At 38.7% G+C, this 22345-nt stretch overlaps 1 protein-coding gene across 1 annotated transcript in view; it reads right to left on the bottom strand.

Annotated features, from left to right (window-relative positions):
- Positions 1-316: 316 nt before the first annotated feature.
- sorl1 (sortilin-related receptor, L(DLR class) A repeats containing) overlaps positions 317-22345 on the bottom strand; it is a 69389-nt gene continuing 47360 nt past the window's right edge. Inside the window, exons 27-48 of the mRNA XM_087796360.1 lie at positions 21630-21740; positions 21416-21547; positions 20328-20459; positions 20102-20236; positions 18287-18439; positions 18054-18221; positions 16648-16776; positions 16447-16573; positions 15659-15828; positions 14896-15008; positions 14362-14466; positions 14213-14279; positions 13992-14074; positions 12732-12822; positions 12474-12664; positions 11189-11308; positions 9528-9692; positions 9285-9459; positions 6932-7038; positions 6682-6874; positions 4933-5145; positions 317-2941 (exon numbers count right to left, since the gene is read on the bottom strand). Coding sequence (XP_087652486.1) covers positions 2874-2941; positions 4933-5145; positions 6682-6874; positions 6932-7038; positions 9285-9459; positions 9528-9692; positions 11189-11308; positions 12474-12664; positions 12732-12822; positions 13992-14074; positions 14213-14279; positions 14362-14466; positions 14896-15008; positions 15659-15828; positions 16447-16573; positions 16648-16776; positions 18054-18221; positions 18287-18439; positions 20102-20236; positions 20328-20459; positions 21416-21547; positions 21630-21740 — 2948 coding nt within the window. The 3' untranslated portion in view covers positions 317-2873. The remainder of the gene's footprint in view (positions 2942-4932; positions 5146-6681; positions 6875-6931; positions 7039-9284; positions 9460-9527; positions 9693-11188; positions 11309-12473; positions 12665-12731; positions 12823-13991; positions 14075-14212; positions 14280-14361; positions 14467-14895; positions 15009-15658; positions 15829-16446; positions 16574-16647; positions 16777-18053; positions 18222-18286; positions 18440-20101; positions 20237-20327; positions 20460-21415; positions 21548-21629; positions 21741-22345) is intronic.

Below are 22345 nucleotides of genomic sequence, written 5' to 3' on the forward strand. Positions count from 1 at the left end.
AAATATTGCTTCTGTCTCCCTCTATTGTCAAAACAGCAAAACTACAATCATCCATTATGAATCAACTCTACAAATTGTGACACTTTTATTTTGAAAGGTCAACAAAATGTTTTGCTGTTTCCTGGCGTATCGTTTATTACTGTCTGAAAAGTGTTTTATTTTGAAAAAAGATGGATTTTCCTCTGAAGTAACGTTAGTGTGTGACTCTTTACTCACTAAATTAACCTGTTAACTAGTGAAAATGAGTGAAACACAAACTTTATTTACACTTCCTGTCCAAGAACAGAAGGTCGACATCAAACACAAACACGAGGGAAACGTTTTCAAGGACTTTATTTCACACCGATGCTTCAGAACTTTCCTCCGCAGCCTCTGAGAAAAGCCAGCGACAACAAAAACATGACCCGGCGACCGTGAGCGTCGTCTTAAGCTGGACCCGGTGAACGAGGACGAGTGGAGCGACGGGTAGAAACCATAATTACACTTTGTACAGGTCAGTGATACGACAGCGTCGTCATGCGTGTGCGAGCGAGCGCCTTCAAACGTGACCCACTAAGGCATCATGTGGCGACAGGAAAATTAAAATAAAATAAAAAAGAGGAGAGGAAAACGTGTCTTAACTTAAACTTAAAAGTACCATCAGGTCTCTGGATCCGTTCAGGGTCGACTTCACGAAGCTGGTTTTTCAACGACCGAACCCTGAGATGTTTCGAACCTGAATAACTGGACACGAGGCGGTCACCGTGGCAACCGGAGCCAAGTGTTCGGTTCGACCGAAGTTAGATTTAAACAACGAATGGAAAACAACTCGTGAATAAATAGGAAGAACTCAGTTTTGTAATAACAATGTAATAATGGTTTTACACATGAAAAAGGTTGATAAAACTTCAAAAATATCGAGAAGAAATCTCTCAGTGTCTTAATATTGAGTTTAGATTTAATGTTGGATTGAATTAAAGGGAAAAATTGTGGAAATTAAGAAAATTATTGTTTAATTTTGACACTTTAATAACATTAAAAAATAAAAAACACATGCACATGTTGTTGTTTTTTCATCTTTTAGAGTTTTTGTTGTTTTTATTAAATAAAAAGTTATTAACTTTGCTTAAAAGTTAAGTTTTTTAATTCGCTTTGATGGTAAAAAAAAAAAAAATGCAGAAAATAAACAAAAAAACTGACATAACAAAGTCAAATTTTAAAAGTTTTTGTAAATGTGTCGAGTTTTCGGGATTCATTCACTGCTTAGTTTAATCAAGTTATAATTGAATTAATGTAACTCATCTCAAGATAAACTTTGAATTAAAAAAAAATGAAACAACAAAAATGTTCAGAGCAACTAAACGTCACTCGCGGGGAGACGTCGTACAAAAGTAAAAATACAAAAATACATTCATCGGAGACGTGTTTGACAGACGAGCAGGTGAGTGGTGGCTGGAGGCCGCACACGCGCGACACGCGTTCAGTTAAGAGACTACAGCATGTGAGTGGGGACGGGGGGGGGGATGTTACACAAACATTCACAAATGTACAACAATAAGTTTTGACACACAGAGAGATCCTGACGCATCAGCTGAGAGCAATTAAATAAAAAAACATACGAGATGAAAGTCTTGCAGACAGTTTTGAGTCTCGTTATAATTTAATAATATGATGAATTTAGATGTTAAATGTTATAACATTTAATTAAAAAAACTAAACTTAAACAAAAGTCTATTCATTAGGAAGATTATAAAAGAAAAAAACGCTAAATTTGCGCGACATGTCGTTGTTAGCATGTTGCGCGCTACTTTTCGCCGAGTCATCGACCCCCGTCTGCAAGACTCCCACCACGGATCAAACTCCGCCCACATTCATCGACGAGACGCACATGTCCGTCAATCATCAGGTGCTGGTGTCGGCTCCAACGCAACTCCCTGAGAACCCCGAAAAAAAACGACAAAAAACTTCCCGTCAAACATTATGACCACGTGACGCGGTGAAAACACCCGGGCTCAGAATGTGTCAATAAAGTTTTTTTTTAAGTTTCTTTTTATATATATATACAGACGTAGCAGTGCAGCATTGTTTGTATGAAACGAATATTTACAAGAGGTGACGATGATGAGTTTTGTTTGTGAATCAGGACTGGATCACTTTCACAATTAACAAAAATATTTTAATAAATAAAAATATTATGACTTTTGTTCTTTTTTTTTTTTAAATTGATCAATTGTTTTTGTTACAAACGATACAAAAAACTACATTTTAAATAAAGATAATCGATAATTTAGCCCAAAATAAATTCGTTTAAAAAATAAAAATGCAGAATTTTTTTAAAGGGAAAAATTATGGTAAAAAAAAAGAGAAAACTTTTGTGTAAAAAAAAGAAAAAAATTGTGTAAAAAAAAGGAATAAAAAGAAGAAAAATTTGAGGGTTCAAAGCAGGAAGTGGTCGAGTCCTGACGAGACATTCCCGAGTGACGTTAAGTTTTGAGTGACAGTTGCATGACGGACATATATATTCGACGGACGGTGACGAGTTTGTATCTACATTTTTTTTTTTGTTGTTTTGTTTTTTGCATGTGATGTTTTGGTTGAAGCAACAAATCATGGATTCTCTCCTTCACAGTTTGCTCCAGTGTTTCTCCTCTCTGCTCTAGTTTGACCTTTGACCCACGCGTGTATCGATATATATATATATTTATATATACATGTACACACATGTCAACGGATCTATACATGTGACCATATAAAAAATAATTTATTGCGCATCCGAAAAAGTGCATCGTATACTTTTAAAAAATATCTTTCTCTCCACACCTTCGAGGGTTAGATGCCAGGGTAAAGAGTGCAAAGGTGGACGGGGGGTACGGGGGGTACAGGGGGGTGTTTGGTTATGCGATCACCATGGGAACGTCGTCGGAGAAGCCGCTGATCATCGGAGCGTCTTCGTCGTCGTCGCCTGGAACACGGAGACACAATAACGACAACAATGAACGACATGTTTGCATCGGGAGATCCAGAGGAGTCAGTGTTTGGATCCTTAAAGTTTTACCGGGAATCACTTCTCAGCTCAGAAAATACTCTTTGTGTATGTTTGTATTTGAGCGTTTGTATTAGTGTGTGGAAACCTGTGTGTATATTTGTTTGTGTTTGTCCATATTCATGTAAGTGTTTGTGTGTGTGTGTGTATACACATACAGGTGTTTGTGAGTGTGTTTACATGTGTACGAAAATACTCTTTGTGTATGTTTGTATTTGAGCATTTGTATTAGTGTGTGGAAACCTGTGTGTATATTTGTTTGTGTTTGTCCATATTCATGTACGTGTAAGTGTTTGTGTGTGTCTATATTCATGTAAGTGTTTGTGTCTGTGTCTATATTCATGTAAGTGTTTGTGTCTGTGTGTATATACGTGTAAGTGTTTGTGTGTGTCTATATTCATGTAAGTGTTTGTGTCTGTATCTATATACGTGTAAGTGTTTGTGTCTGTGTGTATATACGTGTAAGTGTTTGTGTGTGTCTATATTCATGTAAGTGTTTGTGTGTGTCTATATTCATGTAAGTGTTCGTGTCTGTGTCTATATTCATGTAAGTGTTTGTGTCTGTGTGTATATACGTGTAAGTGTTTGTGTGTGTCTATATTCATGTAAGTGTTCGTGTCTGTGTCTATATTCATGTAAGTGTTTGTGTCTGTGTGTATATACGTGCAAGTGTTTGTGTGCGTCTATATTCATGTAAGTGTTTGTGTCTGTGTGTATATTCATGTAAGTGTTTGTGTCTGTGTGTATATACGTGCAAGTGTTTGTGTGCGTCTATATTCATGTAAGTGTTTGTGTCTGTGTGTATATACGTGTAAGTGTTTGTGTGTGTCTATATTCATGTAAGTGTTCGTGTCTGTGTCTATATTCATGTAAGTGTTTGTGTCTGTGTGTATATACGTGCAAGTGTTTGTGTGCGTCTATATTCATGTAAGTGTTTGTGTGTGTCTATATTCATGTAAGTGTTCGTGTCTGTGTCTATATTCATGTAAGTGTTTGTGTCTGTGTGTATATACGTGCAAGTGTTTGTGTGCGTCTATATTCATGTAAGTGTTTGTGTGTGTGTATATTCATGTAAGTGTTTGTGTCTGTGTCTATATTCATGTAAGTGTTTGTGTCTGTGTGTATATACGTGCAAGTGTTTGTGTGCGTCTATATTCATGTAAGTGTTTGTGTGTGTGTATATTCATGTAAGTGTTTGTGTCTGTGTGTATATACGTGCAAGTGTTTGTGTGCGTCTATATTCATGTAAGTGTTTGTGTGTGTGTATATACGTGTAAGTGTTTGTGTGCGTCTATATTCATGTAAGTGTTTGTGTGTGTGTATATTCATGTAAGTGTTTGTGTCTGTGTGTATATACGTGCAAGTGTTTGTGTGCGTCTATATTCATGTAAGTGTTTGTGTGTGTGTATATACGTGCAAGTGTTTGTGTGCGTCTATATTCATGTAAGTGTTTGTGTGTGTGTATATACGTGTAAGTGTTTGTGTGTGTCTATATTCATGTAAGTGTTCGTGTCTGTGTCTATATTCATGTAAGTGTTTGTGTCTGTGTGTATATACGTGCAAGTGTTTGTGTGCGTCTATATTCATGTAAGTGTTTGTGTGTGTGTATATACGTGCAAGTGTTTGTGTGTGTGTATATACGTGTAAGTGTTTGTGTCTGTGTGTATATACGTGTAAGTGTTTGTGTCTGTGTGTATATACGTGTAAGTGTCTGTGTGTGAAAACCCAAATAAAATAAAAGAGTTCATAGCTTGTATATATATGTTTATATATTCAACTGTTGAGCTGAAGTCAGAGAAAGACAATGAGAGGAAAATGAAAAATAAAAATGTATCTTGTCTTGTTGATCGACATCATATGTTAATATATTCAAGAGGATGAAAGGATGAGAGAAAAGAAAGAATTCTCACCGAGCTCGTCCCCGGAGGAGAAGATGGCAGAGCCGAGGCGGGAGTTGTAGTGGGAGTTGGCGAAAGCAGTGAAGTTGTTCTGCAGCTGTCGATGTCGGAGGTAAAGAGCCACCAAACCTCCACACACTCCCAGCAGCAGCAGGAACAGAACCGGCACCACCACGGCCGCTACGTCCCCTGACCTCCCCCCACTGCTGGAGGCATCGCTGGCTCCTGAAGAACACACGTTGATGTGTTATTGTGTGCGTCTATATTGGAGTGTGTGCTTACGTCTATATTTGAGTTTTTATATGTCTATATTTGAGTGTGTGTATGTCTGTATTTGAATGTGTGTTTATGACTGTATTTGAGGGTGTGTTTATGACTGTATTTGAGTGTGTGTATGTCTATATTTGAGGGTGTGTATGTCTGTATTTGAATGTGTGTTTATGACTGTATTTGAGTGTGTGTTTATGACTGTATTTGAGTGTGTGTATGTCTAAATATGAGGGTGTGTATGTCTATATTTGAGGGTGTGTATGTCTGTATTTGAATGTGTGTTTATGACTGTATTTGAGTGTGTGTATGTCTATATTTGAGGGTGTGTATGTCTGTATTTGAATGTGTGTTTATGACTGTATTTGAGTGTGTGTTTATGACTGTATTTGAGTGTGTGTATGTCTAAATATGAGGGTGTGTATGTCTATATTTGAGGGTGTGTATGTCTGTATTTGAGTGTGTGTTTATGTCTATATTTGAGTGTGTGTTTATGTCTATATTTGAGTGTGTGTTTATGGCTGTATTTGAGTGTGTGTTTATGTCTATATTTGAGTGTGTGTATGTCTATATTAGAGTGTGTGTTTATGACTGTATTTGAGTGTGTGTATGTCTAAATATGAGGTGTGTATGTCTATATTTGAGGGTGTGTATGTCTATATTTGAGTGTGTGTATGTCTGTATTTGAATGTGTGTTCATGTCTGTATTTGTGTGTGTGCTTACGGCTGTATTTGAGTGTGTGTATGTCTGTATTTGAATGTGTGTTTACGTCTGTATTTGTGTACGCGTTTACGTCTGTATTTGAGTGTGTGTACGTCTGTATTTCAATGTGTGTGTATGTCTGTATTTGTTTATGTGTGTTTATGTCTATATCTGAGCGTGTTTACATCAGTTTTTGTGTATACATGTTTTTTTTTTATAAATGTGTGTGTGTGTGTGTGTTTATACATGTGTGTGTATGTATATATATATCTTTGTGTTTATAAATGTATGTGTACACTTGTGTGTGTATATACAGTACATGTGTGTGTGTGTGTGTAAATATACTTGTGAGTGTGTGTATATACACGCGTGTGTTTATAAACGTGTGTGTATACACTTGTCTGTGATATACATGTGTGTGTTTATAGATGTGTGTGTATATACATGTGTGTATACATACTCTTATGAGTGTGTGTATACAATTGTTTGTATATAAGCGAGTACGTATAGACGTGTATGTATGTGAGTGTGTATATAGGTGTATGTGAGTGTGTATATAGGTGTATGTGAGTGTGTATATAGGTGTATGTGAGTGTGTATATAGGTGTATGTGAGTGTGTATATAGGTGTATGTGAGTGTGTATATAGGTGTATGTGAGTGTGTATATAGGTGTATGTGAGTGTGTATATAGGTGTATGTGAGTGTGTATATAGGTGTATGTGAGTGTGTATATAGGTGTATGTGAGTGTGTATATAGGTGTATGTGTGTGTATATAGGTGTGTGTGTGACCTTCAGTCATCTGGTTGTAGTGCAGCAGAGCAGGATCTCCACACAGCTGCTGCTCCAGCAGACAGCGCGCCTGCACTGAGAAGGTGTAGTTGTGACCCTTGAGCAGACTGTTGATGCGGAAGTACGTCTCTGTGGTGTTGCCCAGGTAGGACGTCTGGTTGGTGACGCTGTCGTACACGTGGACCTCGTACCCCTGAAAGGACACGTTGATGAGACACACTCCAGACAGCAGGGAGAAGGACACACTCACCCGGCTCTCGTTGAAGACCTTGTCTCGAACCGCCAGACTCTTCCAGAAGAGGAAGACGTGATCCTTCTCCGTCAGGATCTTCAGAGCCTCGGGTGCAGCCAGAGACACTAAAGACACACAACACACGTTCATGTGAAGACAACGTGACTGAAGATCTGAACCAACACACACAAGTAACACGGCGACAACTTCTGTGTGATGACATCCATGTACTGTGTGTGTGGATTAATAAACAACACAAAGTCATCAGATGAAAAAAACAATAAAACATTGATAACTTATGGTGTCACGTTCTTAAAGATATATAAAAATACAAGGTCGTTAAGGAAACAAAAACAACACAAACAATGAGAGGAAAAGATTAGTGTGTGTTTGTCAACTTGTGTTTTTTTTTAGAATCAACAAAAAAAAACATTTTATTTTGGTCAACAAATACAATAATGAAACATTTTAATTGAATAACTTACCAGAAAAACAATAATAAACAACATCATCTAAATGAATTAATATATATATATATATATGTGTGTGTGTGTGTGTGTTGTGTGTGCATATGAGTTTGTATATGCGTCTGTGCATGCATGCATCCCTGTGTGGTGTGCACATGTTTGTGTCTGTGCGTACGAGTGTGTGCATGCCTGTTGTGTGTCTATGCATATACATATAGTTGTGTTTACGATTGTGTTCGTACGCGTCTGTGTGCGAGTCTGCATGCGTGTGTCTCTGTGTGTTGGCACATGTGTGAGGCTGCGTGTAGGTTTGTGTCTCTCTATGTGCATGTGTGTGCATTTGTGCATGTGTCTGTGTACATGTGTGTTTGTGTCAGTGTGCCTCTATGTGTGTGTGTGTGTGTGTGTGTGTGTGTGTGTGTGTGTGTGTGTGTGTGTGTGTGTGTGTGTGTGTGCATGCATGTGTCCGAGTGCATGTCTGTGCGTGTGTGTATGTGTGTGTATTTGTGTCTATGTGCATATGTGTGTCTGTATGTGTAAGTGTACATTTGTGTGTCTTTGTGCATGTGGCTAAGTGTGCATGTGGGTAAGTGTGCATCTGTATGTGAGTGTGTTTGCATGTGTGTGTCTGTGGGGAGATGTGTGTGTTAGTGTGTGTTAGTGTGTGTTAGCGTGAGTGTGAGTCTGACCTGTGCTGAGGGTGAAACTGGCCTCCTTGCTCATGTGTGTATCTATGTGCACATATATGTGTGTGTGTTAGTGTGTGTGAGTGTGAGTCTGACCTGTGCTGAGGGTGAAACTGGCCTCCTTGCTCATGTGTGTATCTATGTACACATATATGTGTGTGTGTTAGTGTGTGTGAGTGTGAGTCTGACCTGTGCTGAGGGTGAAACTGGCCTCCTTGCTCATGTGTGTATCTATGTACACATATATGTGTGTGTGTTAGTGTGTGTGAGTGTGAGTCTGACCTGTGCTGAGGGTGAAACTGGCCTCCTTGCTCACGTGTGTATCTATGTGCACATATATGTGTGTGTGTTAGTGTGTGTGAGTGTGAGTGTGAGTCTGACCTGTGCTGAGGGTGAAACTGGCCTCCTTGCTCACGTGTGTATCTATGTGCACATATATGTGTGTGTGTTAGTGTGTGTGAGTGTGAGTGTGAGTCTGACCTGTGCTGAGGGTGAAACTGGCCTCCTTGCTCATGTGTGTATCTATGTGCACATATATGTGTGTGTGTTAGTGTGTGTGAGTCTGACCTGTGCTGAGGGTGAAACTGGCCTCCTTGCTCATGTGTGTATCTATGTGCACATATATGTGTGTGTGTTAGTGTGTGTGAGTGTGAGTCTGACCTGTGCTGAGGGTGAAACTGGCCTCCTTGCTCATGTGTGTGTCTATGTGCACATATATGTGTGTGTGTTAGTGTGAGTGTGAGTCTGACCTGTGCTGAGGGTGAAACTGGCCTCCTTGCTCATGTGTGTATCTATGTGCACATATATGTGTGTGTGTTAGTGTGTGTGAGTCTGACCTGTGCTGAGGGTGAAACTGGCCTCCTTGCTCATGTGTGTATCTATGTGCACATATATGTGTGTGTGTTAGTGTGTGTGAGTGTGAGTCTGACCTGTGCTGAGGGTGAAACTGGCCTCCTTGCTCATGTGTGTGTCTATGTACACATTTATGTGTGTGTGTTAGTGTGTGTGAGTGTGAGTCTGACCTGTGCAGAGGGTGAAACTGGCCTCCTTGCTCATGTGTGTATCTATGTGCACATTTATGTGTGTGTGTTAGTGTGTGTGAGTGTGAGTCTGACCTGTGCAGAGGGTGAAACTGGCCTCCTTGCTCATGTGTGTGTCTATGTGCACATATATGTGTGTGTGTTAGTGTGTGTGTGTGTGTGTGAGTGTGAGTCTGACCTGTGCTGAGGGTGAAACTGGCCTCCTTGCTCATGTTGCGAAGTCTCACTGAGACGCTGTATCGTCCTCCGGGCTCTAGACCTCTGAGCACATATTCCACCGTGTTGTTCTGTGTCGTCACTTTGTAGTCGCGCTCCAGCTTCCTCACCGCATCCCTCACGTGCACGGCGTACGTCTGCAGGAGGAGAGACGGTGATCGACGGCTCGTACGTCCATCCTTGGAGTGAAATAAAGCGCTCGTACCAGCGGCGTGTTCGGGGCGTCGTAGGGCGGCTGCCACTTCAGCGTGGCCTGAGTTTTGTCGACTCTCACTCGGTGCAGGTTCCTCGGAGGAAGACGCTCGTTCGGGATCATCTTCACGACGGCGTAGTCGGACGGAGGCCCGAGGAACGGAGCGACGGCTCGGACCTGACGAGACACACATTATATTGTTGAACCTGCATTTGTGTGAATGTGTGAGTCTATGAATGTACTCGTGTCTCTGTGTGTGCTTGTGTCTGGTGAGTTTTGTGTGTATGTGTGCATGTTCATATGTTTGTGTGTCAAGTGAGTGTGTGTGCATATGTGTGTGTATGTGTGTCAAGTGAGTGTATGTGTGTGTGTGTGTCTGTGTGTATGTGCATGTGTGTGTATGTGTGTCAAGTGAGTGTATGTGTGTGTGTGTCTGTGTGTGTGTGCATATGTGTGTATGTGTGTCAAGAGAGTGTATGTGTGTGAGTGTGTCTGTTTGCATGTGCATATGTGTGTGTGTGTGTCAAGTGAGTGTGTGTGCATATGTGTGTGAATGTGTGTCAAGTGAGTGTATGTGTGCGTGTCTGTGTGCATGTGCATATTTGTGTGTGTGTCAAGTGAGTGTGTGTGCATGTGTGTGTTTGTGGATCTGTGTCAAGTGAGTGTGTGTTTGTGTTCATGTGCATATGTGTGTGTGTGTGTGTCAAGTGAGTGTGTGTGCATGTATGTTTGTGTATGTCTGTCAAGTGGGTGTGTGTGCATATGTGTGATTGTGTGTGTGTGCATATGTGTGTATGTGTGTCAAGAGAGTGTATGTGTGTGAGTGTGTCTGTTTGCATGTGCATATGTGTGTGTGTGTGTCAAGTGAGTGTGTGTGCATATGTGTGTGAATGTGTGTCAAGTGAGTGTATGTGTGCGTGTCTGTGTGCATGTGCATATTTGTGTGTGTGTCAAGTGAGTGTGTGTGCATGTGTGTGTTTGTGGATCTGTGTCAAGTGAGTGTGTGTTTGTGTTCATGTGCATATGTGTGTGTGTGTCAAGTGAGTGTGTGTGCATGTATGTTTGTGTATGTCTGTCAAGTGGGTGTGTGTGCATATGTGTGATTGTGTGTGTATGCATATGTGTATTTTTGTATGTGAGTCAAGTGGGTGTGTGTTTGTGTGTGTCTGTGTGCATGTGCATATGTGTGTGTGTGTGTCAAGTGAGTCTATGTGTGTGCGTGTGTCTGTGTGCATGTGCATATGTGTGTATGTGTGTCAAGAGAGTGTATGTGTGTGAGTGTGTCTGTTTGCATGTGCATATGTGTGTGTGAGTGTGTGTGCATATGTGTGTGAATGTGTGTCAAGTGAGTGTATGTGTGCGTGTCTGTGTGCATGTGCATATGTGTGTGTGTCAAGTGAGTGTGTGTGCATGTGTGTGTTTGTGGATCTGTGTCAAGAGAGTGTGTGTTTGTGTTCATGTGCATATGTGTGTGTGTGTGTGTCAAGTGAGTGTGTGTGCATGTATGTTTGTGTATGTCTGTCAAGTGGGTGTGTGTGCATATGTGTGATTGTGTGTGTGTGCATATGTGTGTTTTTGTATGTGAGTCAAGTGGGTGTGTGTTTGTGTGTGTCTGTGTGCATGTGCATATGTGTGTGTGTGTGTCAAGTGGGTGTGGGTGTGTGTTGACTGACCAGGAAGAGATACTGCTCGTCACTGTCCACCGTGATGGTCTGGCTGAAGGTCGTGGTTCGGACCTGATGAGGACGACGGAACAGATCCAGGAAGGAAGTGGCGAAGAACACAGCGTACGTCTGCGGAGGAAGATGAAGACGTGAAGATATATAGACATGAAGATATATAGACACGAAGACATGAAGACATAAAGACATGAAGATATATAGACACAAAGACAAAGATGGGAAGACATAAAGACGTGAGAAGTGAAGACAGAAGACACAAAGAGATGAAGATGTAAAGATATGAAGACATGAACCAATGTAAAAGTGAAGACAAAAATAAATGAAAACATGTAGAAATGAGGACATAAAGCGATGAATAAATGAGCAACTAAAGACATGAAGACATGAAACAATGGAGACATAAAGAGATGAAGACATGAATAGATAAAGACATGTAGAAGTGAAGACATTAAGAGATGAATTTATGGAGAAATAAAGACATGAAGTAAGGAAACAATGGAGACATGAAGACATAAATGGATGAAGACAAAAAGAAATAAAGACATTAAAGGATGAAGACAAAATAAAATGAAGACATGTAGAAATTAAGACATAAAAATATGAAGAAATAAAGACATGAAGACATGAAACAATGGAGACATAAAGAGAAGACATGAATAGATAAAGATATGTAGAAGTGAAGACATTAAGAGATGAATTTATGGAGAAATAAAGACATGAAGTAATGAAACAATGGAGACATGAAGACATAAATGGATGAAGACAAAAAGAAATAAAGACATTAAAGGATGAAGACAAAATAAAATGAAGACATGTAGAAATTAAGACATAAAAATATGAAGAAATAAAGACATGAAGACATGAAACAATGGAGACATAAAGAGAAGAAGACATGAAACAATGGAGACATAAAGAGAAGACATGAATAGATAAAGATATGTAGAAGTGAAGACATTAAGAGATTAATATATGGAGAAATAAAGACATGAAGTAATGAAAAAATGGAGACATGAAGACATAAATGGATGAAGACAAAAAGAAATAAAGACATTAAAGGATGAAGACAAAATAAAATGAAGACATGTAGAAATGAAGACATAAAAATATCAAGACATGAAGAAATAAAGACATGAAGATATGAAACAATGGAGACATAGAAAGATGAAGACAAAATTAAATGAAGACACAAAGGTATGAAACTATGGAGACATGAAGGCATGAAAGATGAAGACATGTGGAATCTTCTCTGCTGGTCCAGTGTTGGTCCTGGTGTTACCTGAGCTGCTGGGCCACTGACGGTCCAGCTACAGTCCACGCTGGTCTGGTTCAGGGCTCTGGCCTTGATGAGAGGCTTCTCTGGCTGCTTCCCTGCCGTCCTGTGGTGGGACAGAGCCGTGGGACTGTCTCCGATCCCCGTGTGAGCCCAGACCGACACCTCGTAGGTGGTTCCTGCCGTCAGGTTCACGGCTGGAGCAGAGGAACGTCCAGAGGAACGTTCAGAGGCGAGTCTTCAGTGAATCCATTTCAAACTCACCTTTGAGGACTCGCTCGCTCACAGTGTAGTTCTTGTTCTCCTTGATGTGGCTGTCGAACTGCCACGACAACAACACAACGTACTGCTTCACCTGCAGGAGACACACAACACCTTTGTTCACACACAAACACTAAGAAACACAACACCTTTGTTCAAACACAACCACTAAGACACACAACACCAGATTTGCTAACACACAAACACAAAGAGACACAACACCTTTGTTCACACACAAACACTAAGACACACAACACCTTTGTTCAAACACAACCACTAAGACACACAACACCAGATTTGCTCACACACAAACACAAAGAGACACAACACCTTTGTTCACACACAAACACTAAGACACACAACACTTTTGTTCACACACAAACACTAAGACACACAACACCAGCTTTGCTCACACACAAAAACAAAGAGACACAACAACAGTTTTGTTCACACACCAACACTAAGACACTCGTAAAAACACACACACACAAGTAAACATGCACTCAGACACACACACATGCAGACAAATTCAAACAGAGAAACACTAAGACACACAACACCAGCTTTGCTCACACACAAAAACAAAGAGACACAACAACAGTTTTGTTCACACACCAACACTAAGACACTCGTAAAAACACACACACACAAGTAAACATGCACTCAGACACACACACATGCAGACAAATTCAAACAGACAAACACACACATATTAAAAAACAGATGCACGCACATATAAACATGAATGCAGACACACATGCACTCAAACACACACAAACAGATGCAAACACGCATTCTACACACAAAGGTGCACACAGACACACACACATACCCGCACATACAGACACACATTTGCATGCAGACGCACACACAAATAAACATGTACCTAGAGACACTTGCATGTAGACAAACACAGATAGACACACACAAACAATTGCATGCAGACACACACAAACACAGACATAACACTCACAAAAGAAACAATAAACACACATGGAAGCATGCATGCAGAAAAACACACACATGCATGCAGACATACCTATCTGCAAACGCACACCTTTACGTGGAGACACACATAAACACAGACATAACACACACACATAGAGACATGCACAAAGACACAAACGTGCACGCTGACACACACACACACAACCGAACACACACACGCACGCAGAACCACACACGCACGCATCCAGACACATTCACAGACACACACACAAACGCACACACACAGACGTGACACAAGTGTGTAGTCACCGTTACCTCGTACTGAGAGTTGAAGCTGAACGACAGCATCATGGAGTCTTCAGTGATGTCATCAGCGATGACGGAAGGAGGAGGCAGAGCTGCAGGACGAAACATGCAGTTACACGGGTTTGACCAGCAGATGGCGGCAGATCGCTGCATCAGATAACAGTCCATAACAACAACAAGTCTTTCTAAATATTCACTCATGTCCAGACACACACACACTCATCATTCACCTTTCTCCGGGGTGATGGATTTGACCTCGGTCCAGTTCCCGACCCCTCGACTGGTCACTGCTGCCACCTGTGCGACAAGAAGAATGTTTGATCACTCGAAGGACGTGTTCACCGGAATATTTCCACGAGATCCTGGAAGTGTTTCTCACCCTGAACGCATACAGCGTGTCCGGCTGCAGGTCCTTCACCTGCGCTCTGGTCGTAACACACCTGAGCGACGTCCACTCGACTCCGCCCACCTCGCTGTACTCAACCTGCCACAGAAAACATTTTCAGTAAATTATAAATGTCTAAAACAATAAATCCTGTTTAAAATCAAAGGTATTTCAGATTTTGTTCAAGTCAAAACTGTGAGAAGAAAGATGTTCATCATAACAACTAGCATTTAAGTCCCAATATGTGAGTTTGAACTAGATATCTGGCGCCCCCTTGTGCCAGAACAGTGTAACCAGGGGTGTCACGGAAGAATTTTGGTTCCACAGTCAAGAAAATTGTTGAAATAAAAGCTAGAAACATGCGTCAAAAATGTACAAAATGAACCAAAAAAATAAAAAAAAACAATGAAAACATTAAATTTTTAAATTAAATAAATTCAATTTGTAGTTTTTGATGTAATGTGGCATCATTACCTGACAAAATATAAGACAATATGTATTAAATATTTTATATATGAATGAACTCACGATGTACTCTCGCACAAGGCCATGTCCTTTGTCCGGGGGGCTCCAGGTCACGTCCACCGTCCCGTCCTCAGCGTTATCACATGATAGCTGCAGGTTACTCGGGGGGTCCGGCACTACATGTGGAAGAACGGAACATAAGAGGGTTCAGATCCAAACACGATTTTTTTTTTTATGTATTGAAACAGTGGCCTCTAGCGGATGCAGGTAGAATTACAGCTTTTAAACGCGGGTGGGGGGGGGGACACAATTCATGGTATAGTATTGAAATAAAATTGATTGATATTTTCAAGGTACATTTTGGGGTATATTTTATTTAAAAACCCCAAAAACGTAATGAATAGTCGAAGTAAAACCATAACATGACAGCACAAGAACATCGATTATTTCAAAGTATCCCACTAATTGTTTTAATATATGTTTCTGTGCTAAAAAAATGTACTTCCATATTTTAGAAGTTATTGTGAGTATTATAAATTAATATTTAAATCAAATAATTAACATAGAGATATTCTAAACAGGAATTTTGTATCTTTAAATATTGAATATAAAAGACAAAAACAGCTTCAAAAATCTTATATTTGAGGTTTAAAATACTTTAAAATACTAAAAATACTAACTATAGAAACATCTTTAACGATAATGACAATACACTAAATACAAGACTGTGTATGTGTAATAAAATTAATAATACATTTATTTTCAACCGCTGATTAAATTCAAATGTTTTCCTTCAATAATCCACTCATCAGTAGGTTCCACTCACGTCCCTCTGGCGTGCGGACGGTGATCATGTCGTTGGTCTTGTGCAGCCGACTCAGACACTGGGTCAGAACCTTGACCTGGTAGGTGGTGTCGGGCTGCAGGACGGTCAGTTTGTAGCTGGTCTTGTTGCTGTGCGTGTCCATGATGGTCCACTGCTGCGAGCCCACCAGCCTGAGGACGGAGGAGCCGCGTTTGGTCAGGACTTGTGATGTCGACGCTCAATGCCAGCTTTGTTAATGGAAAAGTTATTTAAAATAAACTTTACCTACTTTATAAAACCCATTTATAATGAAGAAGTAAGTTTATTAACAAATTAAAAAAACAATGTATATATTAAAATTGTAAATGTATCAAAAAGAGTAAAATAAAAGCCATTTTAATAATAGTATCTGGGTTGTAAACACGTTTTTATAAAATAAAGTCTATTTTTTTTATTTAATGTTTCATATTTATGTGATATTTTTATGCGTCCACTTGTACAAGTCCCCAATATTATTTTATTTCGTTTTATAGTATATATATAATCAATACCACAAACAATTCCTGTGTGTTCCCCTGTTAGAATATTGAAAATAAACCTGTTTGGATTATGATTTTTATTATTTATTTGAAAGAAATACAGCTAGAGTGATTACAAGAGTGAACAAAACAATGAGGTTAAATTCAATTTTAAATAAACCATCAATATGTGATACATGTGACTCGACAATGACTACAAAAGCTCAAATAAAGCAACGTTTTATTGAATAAATAAATGAGAAAAGGTTCATTTTAAACATGTGGACTAACCTGTAGTAGATCAGGAAGTAGCAGGAGTTCAGAGGGAGATTTTTGGGCCTTGACCAGGTCAGAGTCACTGCACCGAAGAAGTCCGGCGTCCACTGGACGTTCTGGACCTTGTACGCCTGAGTGTCCGCTGGTCAAAAAAAAAACATGAAATGACATGTCGCGGCCAGCAGATGGCAGACTTGAACCAGCACAGACACCTACTGGTGCAGTTGTCCTCGTCGCTGTGGTCAGAACAGTCCATGAAGCCGTCGCAGCGCTCGCCGTCCAGAACACACGCCTCACCGTCAGCACAGCGAGACCCGTTCACACACACCAGCGGACCTCGAGTGGCTGCACAGAACATTTGGTCGTCAAAAAAATTTACATCGCAAAGTAATTTTCAATTGTAGTGAAGTATATCAGTGCCTTCAGAATATTGAATGGTTGAATTTATACTTTTGTTTTATTGAAATGTTTTTTCAAAGCATTCAATTATTTTTTCAGCCAATCGTGCGACGCAGGCAAGTAGCTCAGATTTTTAAGTTGAATTTAAAAGGCAACTAATGAAAAAATATTGTATTTGGAACATTTTCTTTTTAAATATTGTAATTAGAATATCAAAATCTATGTGTAAAAAAAATCTAATTAATTAAAAAAATATTTAAAATATATATTTTTAATTTAATTATTAAAACAAACAGGAACATCATATCCATACAGAATGTATTACATTGAATTATTACAAACAATATTGAATTAAATTATTTTATAAAAAATAATTCAATTTTTCAACATAGAATTAATTGAATTCAATTATTCGGTTGAAACCAATCGTGCCAATATAGAAATTATTAGGTTAATTAAAAAATCAATAAAAAGGAAATGCTAAAAAAAACAAAAAAAAAACAATAAAATATCCAAAAGTTTTCAACATTTGAAATCCAACCATTCAATATAGAAATTATTACATTATTATTATTATTATTATTATTTTAAGCAAATGCTTAAAAGAAACATTTCAATAAAATTTCCAAAAGTTTTCAACATTTGAAATCCAACCATTCAATATTAAAAATAATAATTATAATAATGTAATAATTTCAAGTAAATGCTTAAAAAAACATTTCAATAACATTTCCAAAAGTTTTCAACATTTTAAATCTAACCATTCAATATTGAAATTATTACATTATTATAATTATTATTTTTAAGTAAATGCTTAAAAAAACATTTCAATAACATTTCCAAAAGTTTTCAACATTTTAAATCCAACCATTCAATATTGAAACTACTATTATTATTATTATTATTATTATTATTAAGTAAATGCTTAAAAAAAAAAATCAATAAAATTTCCAAAAGACTTTAAAATGCAACCATTCAATATTGAAATTACTATTATTATTATTTATTTATTTTTAATAAATGCTTAAAAAAACATTTCAATGAAATATCCAAGAGTTTTCAACATTTGAAATCCAACCATTCAATATAGAAATTACTACATTTATTTTTTTTTTTTTAAGTAAATGCAAAAAAAACTACCTTCTCATAAAAATAAAAAAGTGTTCAACCTTTTAAATCCAACCATTCAATATAGAAATGATTCTAGTTCTGTCTCGACTCACGACACTGGGCTTCATCAGAACCGTCCTGACAGTGGAAGACTCCGTCGCAGCGCTGCCACTCAGGGACGCAGTGCGTCGGCCGGTGACACATGAACTGGTTCTGGCTGCAGCGGCTCGGCTGAGGCGGAGCGAGCGTCGGCACCGGCGCCGCGGTGACGCTGCCGTTGGCTGGAATCAGACACCGGGGTCAGAATCATCGTGTTCGATCCTTCCTGGACGATCCGGCGACTCACCTGTGGGACATCCCAGCTCGTCGGAACCGTCCAGGCAGTCGGCGTAACCGTCGCACACCCATGTGTTGATGATGCAGGCGCCGGAGCCGCAGCTGAACCGGTTGGCGGCGCATGTGGTCGGACCCTGGGGCACGTTGTGGGGGGTAGCGCCTCCTGGGGGGGAATAAGAGCATTTTAACACCCAAGAGTAGATTATTAATGTGTCACTTTCATGAGAGATGATCTGGAGCTTGTAATCCATGCGTTTGTTTCTTCTCGTCTGGACAAGAAGGATCTGTCTCGCCTGCAGTTGATTCAGAACTCTGCAGCGAGAATTCTGACCTGCTCTAGTAGAAGAACTCACATTTCTCCGATCCTTAAAACTCTTCACTGGCTTCCAGTTTCTTTCAGGATCAACTTTAAAATTCTGGTTCTTACTTTCAGATCTATTCATGGTCAGGCTCCTCCTTAGATCACTGATCTGATCCAGACTTACACCCCAGCTCGGGCTCTGAGGTCTGTGGACAGAATCTACTGATGGTTCCTGAACACGCTTCAGGACCAGAGGAGAGAAATCTTTTCAGGCTGTTGCTCCTAAGCTTTGGAACGATCTTCTCTCTCTCTTTGCGCTTGATGGATCTACTGACTCCTTTAAGAAACATCTTAAGACGTTTCTATTTGTTCAGGCTTTTCCTTGATTTTCTGGAACTCCTGTGTTGTTCTCAGTATTAACTTGATCTTTAAAGTATATACTTTATTGAATATTGTTTTGATTGTTTAAGCGCTTTGTGACCCTGGTCTGGAAAAGCGCTATATAAATAAAAATGACTTACTTACTTACTTACTTTAATGCAACACAAAAAGCGTAAGTAGTGGTTCACTATGTCTGGATACTAGGAAATAGATAGTTGTGTTAGATGTTGATTGTGTTTCATGATATTTTAAATTTATAAAACATTTTTTTTAAATAAAAAAGATTGGCTTTCAAGTTAATGTTTAACATTTTTCTTTTATGGTTCATAGTAAATAATGTGTGCGTAAAAGAAAACAATTTTTAAAGCCGACACAATAATGTGTGTAAAATAAAATAATCATTTTAAATTCACATTTATCATTGAAATCTTCACAGTGTTTGATCATTTTTGTGTATTAATTGCATCTCCGGCCGCCAGATGGCAGCAGTCGTTACAGAACAATGAAATTGACTGAGGACCAGAGGATACAGTGACTTCAGCAGTTTTCAAAGCGGATGTTTGGACATATTTTTCAAAACAAATGAAATCAGTTACGACTTCGTCAAGAGTCATGTGGTCTGTAAATTCTGCAACACCAGAGTCAAGTACTCGACAATACTACACATATATCCTTGTTACTACAGTTCCTGTATGGTAATACACACCCCTATTGGATACCGTTCTAATTCTTCTCTTTTCACCGTTTAACGGAAAAGGCAGGAATTGAAAAGGGTGTAACAATAAAGTAAATATAAAATAGCATAATTAAAAAGTAAACATTTTATTATTTTGGATTTTGATTTTATTTATGTTAAGCAATACGTAGTAGCTTCTTTTTGTGTTACTTAAGAAAACATTCAAATGCATGTCTGATGATATGTTATTCATCTTCTTGTCAATAAAATACAAATTTAAAAATATAAATAAATATAAATAGTTAAACCAAAGGAAAAATCTTTTTAATAAAAATAAAAAAATCTGACACTTAATATTTAAGTTAACAAGTTATTATTATTAAGGTGGAAATTAACGAAAATATTCCACAAGTTACACACTATAAAAAGCAGTGATATAATGAAACCCTGACCACACACAGACGCACCTGTACACTGAGCCTCATCCGACCAGTCGCCGCAGTCGTTCTCGCCGTCGCATTTCCACCACGTCGGGATGCAGCGTCCGTTCTTACACTCGTACTGGAAGTACCTGGAGCAGCCGGGGTCCTCCGTGGGAGCAGCTGACCGAACAACAACAACGTCTCTTTATCTAAACATGCACCGACACGACAAACATCTCACGGTTGTGACGGTTTTGACCCGTCGACTCACCACAGTTGGCCTCGTCAGAGTAGTCGCCGCAGTCGTCCATGCCGTCGCACTTCCACTCCAGGCTCACACACATCCCGTTGCCGCACTGGAAGGTGTACGAGTCGCACACTTTCCCAAATTCAGTGGGTGTTGCTGCAACAGTGGAGAGTCAGTTATAATGTGGAGCAAGTCTTTGATTGAGATTGAGTTTATACTTCATTTAAACCTGCTAACTGTCCTCGGATTAATCCTTTCCTGCCTTTGCGTTTTCCTTAATCTCCTAATCTTAAGGAATATTTAAAACATATTCCTTAAATCTTCCCACAGTGGGGAAGTTGTTGTCGTAACTCAGCAGCAACAAAAAGATTAAACATACAATGAACATTTTATTTATAAAAAATAATAATTACAATTAAAACATTAAAAAGAAAAACAGTAGTTGTTTAAAATGATAAAATAAATGTATAAATATGTATAAAGATGACTTCTGGTAATTTAATTTAAATGTATTGTAAAACCTTGAATTTATTGAACATATTTCTGCCAAAATTTATTTTAGATCATTTGATTTGGGGAAAAAATGCCTCCTTTTGCTTTTTTTTTTATTAATTACCGATTTTATATTTATTTATAAAACCATTTTTTATGTAAAAAAAACGTTTTAGCTACTTTTTTTGGCTTTTTAAATTATTTTTTTTAACACAGTTGTTTTATGATTTATAGTAAATAAAGTGTGTGTAAAATTTACAATTAACATTGAAATCTTCACAGTGTTTGATCAAATTTGTGTATTAATTAAACCAATTAAATCCTGCAAGATTGCGACTGGGGACGAGAGGATACAGTGACTCAAGCAGCTTTTAAAGCTAATGTTTGGACATATTTTGGTATAAAAAAAAACAAATGAAAGCAGTTACGACTTCGTCAGGAGTCATGTGGTCTGTAAATTCTACAACAACAGAGTCAAGTACTCGACAATACTACACATATATACTTGTTACTACAGTGTATCTTATCGTTAGGCACTCTAAATAAAAATTCTAGATTTTGAAATGGACACTTTTTAATTATTTGAATATCATATATATAAGTCTAGAGTCTTTTCCTACCACATTGAGCGTAGTGAGCGTCCTCGTCAGATCCGTCCTCACAATGTTTGATCCCGTCGCACACCAGGGACTGGAACAGACACTGAGCTCGGTTCTTGCACACAAACTCCATGTAGCGAGTGCACAGAGGGTCTGTGGACGAATCAACATGGCCAGTCCTTAACATGGGAACATATTTGACAAATAAAAACATTTTTATTGTCGTTCTTCTTACCGCAGTTGAGCTCGTCAGCGCCATCTGAACACTCCTTGATGCCATTACAGTGAGCGGTGGACGGAAGGCAAGTGTTGTTGGAGCAGAGGAATCCTTTACAGCGAGTTCCGTCTGTCAATATGGACAAGTTTGATCAAACCTTCACAATGATGATGCGTCTTCAGAAATAAAATAAAATAGCGACAATAGAATAAGACAGTTTAACTAACATGTATTTATATATAATGCTATATATTCCTGCATTTCATTACTATTACTGCAGTAAACGACTACTACAGATCTTTTTGATTTACAGAAAGATTAAAATATTCTCTTTTCTATATTCTTAAATAGTCTGTCTTTCTGTCATTTTGTCAGTTTGTTTGTATTTCTGTCCATCTGTCTTTTTGTCCCTCTCTTTCGATTTTCATCCGTCCGGCTGCCTCTGTCTTGTTGCCAGTCAGTCAGTTTTTCTTTCCATCTTTTTGTCTGTCTTTATTTTTATCTGTCCGTCTGTCTTTCCACCTTTTTGTCCGTCTCTATTTTCATCTTTCCGTCTGTCTTTCCATCCTTTTGTCCGTCTCTGTTTTTAATCTGTCCGTCTTTCTTTCCATCTTTTTGTCACTCTCTATTTTCATCTGTCCGTCTGTCTTTCCATCTTTTTGTTCATCTGTCTTTCCATCTTTTTGTCTGTCTCTATTTTCATCTGTCGGTCTGTCTTTCCATCTTTTTGCCCG

This window comes from Callionymus lyra, chromosome 7 (genome assembly GCF_982586985.1).
Source record: "Callionymus lyra chromosome 7, fCalLyr1.hap1.1, whole genome shotgun sequence".
Taxonomy (NCBI): domain Eukaryota; kingdom Metazoa; phylum Chordata; class Actinopteri; order Syngnathiformes; family Callionymidae; genus Callionymus; species Callionymus lyra.